At 38.3% G+C, this 6,666-nt stretch overlaps 1 protein-coding gene across 1 annotated transcript in view; it reads left to right on the forward strand.

The window, feature by feature from the left end:
- STUM (stum, mechanosensory transduction mediator homolog) overlaps nucleotides 1-6,307 on the forward strand; it is a 211,752-nt gene extending 205,445 nt beyond the window's left edge. The window contains exon 2 of the mRNA XM_053712796.1: nucleotides 6,057-6,307. Within this exon, the coding sequence (XP_053568771.1) occupies nucleotides 6,057-6,307 (251 nt within the window). The remainder of the gene's footprint in view (nucleotides 1-6,056) is intronic.
- Nucleotides 6,308-6,666: the final 359 nt, after the last annotated feature.

Genomic DNA, 6,666 nt, shown 5'->3' on the forward strand with positions numbered 1-6,666 from the left:
TATATGGGCACTATGCATTACCATAAAATCTATGGGCACTAGGCATCACCATACAATCTATGGTACTAGGCATTACCATACAAGCTATGGGCACTAGGCATCACTATACAATCTATGGGCACTAGGCATTATTATACAATCTATGGGTACTAGGCATTACCATATAATCTATGGGCACTAGGCATTATCTATCTTTTTAAATAATAACAATTTTTGAGTAGACTGCCCCTTTAATATTGATTAAAATGATTCAATAATGCATTGAATGCATTTTTTTATATAACAATAATAACAATTTGTGTAATGCAATTTCATATAATTTGGGGGTTATTTTATAATTAAAGTTTTTATAATTGGAAAACCCTGCCCTGTGTGGTCACTCTTAGGTTCCCTATTGTAATTCATCTCTAACAAGGGGCTATTGCCAGTATTAAAGTGCACTCATTGACAAATTTTTATAAATATATATAAAAAATTTGTAACATCTGCTGCGGTAAAGAAACATGCAATACAAGGAGGAATTGACTTTTCAATAAATTATTAATATTGCTCAAAAACTGTTATTGCCTCCTTTTTGGCCCAATCTTAATTTATTGGCCCAATATGTACTGTATATAGAGTGCAAATGTCTGGTCACACTATGCAAAATTTCTATTGAAGGCACTAGGCATAACCGTACAATATATGGGTACTAGGCATAACCGTACAATATATGGGTACTAGGCATAACCGTACAATATATGGGTACTAGGCATAACCATACAATATATGGGCACTACGCATTACCGTACAATATATGGGTACTAGGCATAACCATACAATATATGGGCACTACGCATTACCGTACAATATATGGGTACTAGGCATAACCATACAATATATGGGCACTAGGCATAACCATACAATATATGGGCACTACGCATTACCGTACAATATATGGGCACTAGGCATAACCATACAATATATGGGCACTACGCATTACCGTACAATATATGGGCACTAGGCATAACCATACAATATATGGGCACTAGGCATAACCATACAATATATGGGCACTAGGCATAACCATACAATATATGGGCACTAGGCATAACCATACAATATATGGGCACTAGGCATAACCATACAATATATGGGCACTAGGCATTACCATACAATATATGAGCACTAGGCATTACCATAAAATCTATGGGCACTAGGCATCACCATACAATCTATGGTACTAGGCATTACCATACAAGCTATGGGCACTAGGCATCACTATACAATCTATGGGCACTAGGCATTATTATACAATCTATGGGTACTAGGCATTACCATATAATCTATGGGCACTAGGCATTACCATACAAGCTATTAGCACTAGGCATAACCATACAATATATGGGCACTATGCATTACCATAAAATCTATGGGCACTAGGCATCACCATACAATCTATGGTACTAGGCATTACCATACAAGCTATGGGCACTAGGCATCACTATACAATCTATGGGCACTAGGCATTATTATACAATCTATGGGTACTAGGCATTACCATATAATCTATGGGCACTAGGCATTACCATACAATCTATTAGCACTAGGCATTACCATACAATCTATGGGCACTAGGCATTACCATACAATCTATAGGCACTAGGCATTACCATACAATCTATGGGCACTAGGCATTACCATACAATATATGGGTACTAGGCATTACCATACAATATATGGGTACTAGGCATTACCATACAATCTATGGGCACTAGGCATTACCATACAATATAATGGGTAATAGGCATTACCATACAATCTATGGGCACTAGGCATTACCATACAATCTATAGGCACTGGGCATTACCATACAATCTATGGGTACTAGGCATTACCATACAATCTATGGGCACTAGGCATTACCATACAATATATGGGTACTATGCATTACCATACAATATATGGGTACTAGGCATTACCATACAATCTATTAGCACTATGCATTACCATACGATCTGTGGGTACTAGGCATTACCATACAATCTATGGGCATTAGGCATTACCATACAATATATGGGTACTAGGGTTTACCATACAATCTATGGGCACTAGGCATTACCATACAATCTATAGGCACTAGACATTACCATACAATCTATGGGCACTATGCATTACCATACCATCTATGGGCACTATGCATTACCATACAATATATGGGTACTAGGCATTACCATACAATCTATGGGCACTATGCATTACCATACTATATATGGGTACTAGGCATTACCATACAATCTATGGGCACTAAGCATCACCATATAATATATGGGTACTAGGCATTACCATACGATCCATGGACACTGGGCATTATCATACAATCTATGGGCACTAGGCATTACCATACAATCTATGGGTACTAGGCAATACCATACGATCCATGGACACTGGGCATTACCATACAATCTATATGCACTATGCATTACCATACAATATATGGGTACTAGGCATTACCATATGATCTATGGGCATTAGGCATTACCATACAATCTATAGGCACTATGCATTACCATACAATATATGGGTAGTAGGCATTACCATATGATATATGGGCATTAGGCATTACCATACAATCTATGGGTACTAGGCATTACCATACAATATATGGGTACTAGGCATTACCATATGATCTATGGGCATTAGGCATTACCATACAATCTATAGGCACTATGCATTACCATACGATATATGGGTACTAGGCATTACCATACTATATATGGGCACTAGGCATTACCATAAAATCTATGGGCACTAGGCATCACCATACAATCTATGGTACTAGGCATTACCATACAAGCTATGGGCACTAGGCATCACTATACAATCTATGGGCACTAGGCATTATTATACAATCTATGGGTACTAGGCATTACCATATAATCTATGGGCACTAGGCATTACCATACAATCTATTAGCACTAGGCATTACCATACAATCTATGGGCACTAGGCATTACCATACAATCTATAGGCACTAGGCATTACCATACAATCTATGGGCACTAGGCATTACCATACAATATATGGGTACTAGGCATTACCATACAATATATGGGTACTAGGCATTACCATACAATCTATGGGCACTAGGCATTACCATACAATATAATGGGTAATAGGCATTACCATACAATCTATGGGCACTAGGCATTACCATACAATCTATAGGCACTGGGCATTACCATACAATCTATGGGTACTAGGCATTACCATACAATCTATGGGCACTAGGCATTACCATACAATATATGGGTACTAGGCATTACCATACAATATATGGGTACTAGGCATTACCATACAATCTATTAGCACTATGCATTACCATACGATCTGTGGGTACTAGGCATTACCATACAATCTATGGGCATTAGGCATTACCATACAATATATGGGTACTAGGGTTTACCATACAATCTATGGGCACTAGGCATTACCATACAATCTATAGGCACTAGACATTACCATACAATCTATGGGCACTATGCATTACCATACCATCTATGGGCACTATGCATTACCATACAATATATGGGTACTAGGCATTACCATACAATCTATGGGCACTATGCATTACCATACTATATATGGGTACTAGGCATTACCATACAATCTATGGGCACTAAGCATCACCATATAATATATGGGTACTAGGCATTACCATACGATCCATGGACACTGGGCATTATCATACAATCTATGGGCACTAGGCATTACCATACAATCTATGGGTACTAGGCAATACCATACGATCCATGGACACTGGGCATTACCATACAATCTATATGCACTATGCATTACCATACAATATATGGGTACTAGGCATTACCATATGATCTATGGGCATTAGGCATTACCATACAATCTATAGGCACTATGCATTACCATACAATATATGGGTAGTAGGCATTACCATATGATATATGGGCATTAGGCATTACCATACAATCTATGGGTACTAGGCATTACCATACAATATATGGGTACTAGGCATTACCATATGATCTATGGGCATTAGGCATTACCATACAATCTATAGGCACTATGCATTACCATACGATATATGGGTACTAGGCATTACCATATGATCTATGGGCACTATGCATTACCATACAATATATGGGTACTAGGCATTACCATATGATCTATGGGCATTATGCATTACCATACAATATATGGGTACTAGGCATTACCATATGATCTATGGGCACTATGCATTACCATACAATATATGGGTACTAGGCATTACCATATAATCTATGGGCATTAGGCATTACCATACAATCTTAGGGCTCCATTTATCAAGCTGCAGCAGCACCTTCAGTTCAGCTGGTAGTTAAAGGGACTTAAAGACTAACCATTTTTTCTTTAATGATTTAGATATAACATACAATTTTATTACAAGTTTCTTATTACATTTTCTTTGTTTTCTTGTTATTCTTTGTTGAAAAGCAGGAGCCTAAGTTCAGGAGTGTACACGTTTCTATATGACAGCAGTTTTGCAACACTTATATTTTAGCAAGAGCGCTAGATAGTGGTACTATGTAGTGCTCCAGAAACGTTCATGCTACCTATCTGGATATCTCTTCAACAATGAATAGCATGAGAACAATGAAAATTTTATAATAGAAGTAAATCTGAAACTTTTTAAAAATGGTATTCTCTATATGAATCATGAAAGAAAAAATGTGGGTTTCATGTCCCTTTAATAAGCAGCATTTATCAGAATGTTGTTTCCTAACCTATGCACCAGCTCTGAGCTGGCAGATTCAAATCACCCAAGGTCACTGTCAGCCCCTGCTCACGCACAATTGGCTGCACGAGAACAGCTACTCGTGCATTAATAACTGCAGACAATGCAATGCTGCCAGCTACTGTGATCATGGATGAATTCTCAAATTCCCAATAAATGAAGCCCAATTTGACAATTGCAAGGCTGTACATGTGATCTGACCAGCCTATCAATGTATGCCCTTTTTTTGGTGCAATTCCTTTTCATAAATATGAGATCTAATTTGTGATCCATTTTTGGGACAGAAAAGGTGCAAGGTGTGAATTTGACTTTGATTTTGGCTATAGTAAGTACAGATGCCCACCAATTTGAAGATCTGGCATTAAGAGGGGGACTTTGATATAAAGTAAATATGATGAATTGCTGGCGATCTGATATCTTTAATATCAGTGTTGTTCATAATTAATTTAAGTCCATGTGAAGTTTTTGACCCTAACCTTGTAATCTTGGCATTTATGTTTACTTTATATTCCAGCCACTCAGGTCTTTCCAATTCCTTATTCTAACACTTATAAACCCATTTTCTTCAAATCCTGGTCTTCCAGCAGTAGTACTATTAGAGATATCTCGTCAAACTTAATGTGACAGGTACCACGCCCCTTTATATGCAAAACCACGCCCCTTTATAGGCAAATTCCCGCCCCTTTATAGGCAGATCCCCGCCCCTTTATAGGCAGATTCCCGCCCCTTTATATGCAGATCCCCGCCCCTTTATATGCAGACCCCCGCCCACTCTCCTCCCAATATTTCCATCCTACCCGCCCACTATTTTCCATATTTTACGCCCCTTTTATGGCTTCTTCTAAGAGCATTTTATGCTCCAATGGAAATATTGGGAGGAGAGTGGGCGGGGGTCTGCATATAAAGGGGCGGGGGTCTGCATATAAAGGGGCGGGGATCTGCCTATAAAGGGGCGGGAATTTGTCTATAAAGGGGCGTGGTTTTGCATATAAAGGGGCGTGGTACCTGTCACATTAAGTTTGACGAGATATCCCTAATAGTACTACTTCCAGCTTTGCAAGATGTATCTATTTAGCTAAGAAGATAATAATTGTTTACTGTTCTGTTTGTTTTTATGTTAACAAATAAGCACTTTACCTGTTAGTAGCTCTGTTTTGTTACACTTCTTTGCTTCTCTGCAACAAAACAAACTGTGTTTCTCTTGGTACTCTCCAGTACTTTCCAGTAAATATGTTATAGCTATTGACTGTCACTTTATCTGTTCCAGGTACTTTTGTGTCGGCTTTCACAGTGTTATGTGGTGCAAGGACGGACCTCCCTGACCGGCACATGTGTTGTGTGTTCTGGCTGAATATTGCAGCAGCTCTGATACAAATCCTCACAGCCATAGTGATGGTGGGATGGATCATGAGCATATTTTGGGGAATGGATATGGTGATTATGGCAAGTAAGTGGAAACTTTATCATTTTATTATTATAATATTAAGGACACCTCATCCTAAAACCAAGCTGGCTTAGTATAGGGCTGCTTGAGGACTGGAATTGAGAAACACTGCCTTTAAGAATAGTCACAGTTATCTATGTTATACATATTCTTAAGGACTTTATACAAAAATATTGGTGCTGAATCAAACAACTAGATTTAAAATGCAGGTGGCCAAATGTGTGAGAAATGTGTTAATTCCAGCCAGCCACAATTGTAAATCACATGTGTGGCAGCAGTTATACAAGTATCTGGGGGCATCTGTAGCTCCTACCCAGATGTGTGTTATGAAAAACAATACAAACTTGTAATTTTACAGCCTATATGATCTGAATATCTATTCAAAAAAATGACAGGTTTGTGTCATCCACTTATTGCTAGGCAACTGACAGGC

This window comes from Bombina bombina, chromosome 4 (genome assembly GCF_027579735.1).
Source record: "Bombina bombina isolate aBomBom1 chromosome 4, aBomBom1.pri, whole genome shotgun sequence".
NCBI classification, from domain to species: Eukaryota; Metazoa; Chordata; class Amphibia; order Anura; family Bombinatoridae; genus Bombina; species Bombina bombina.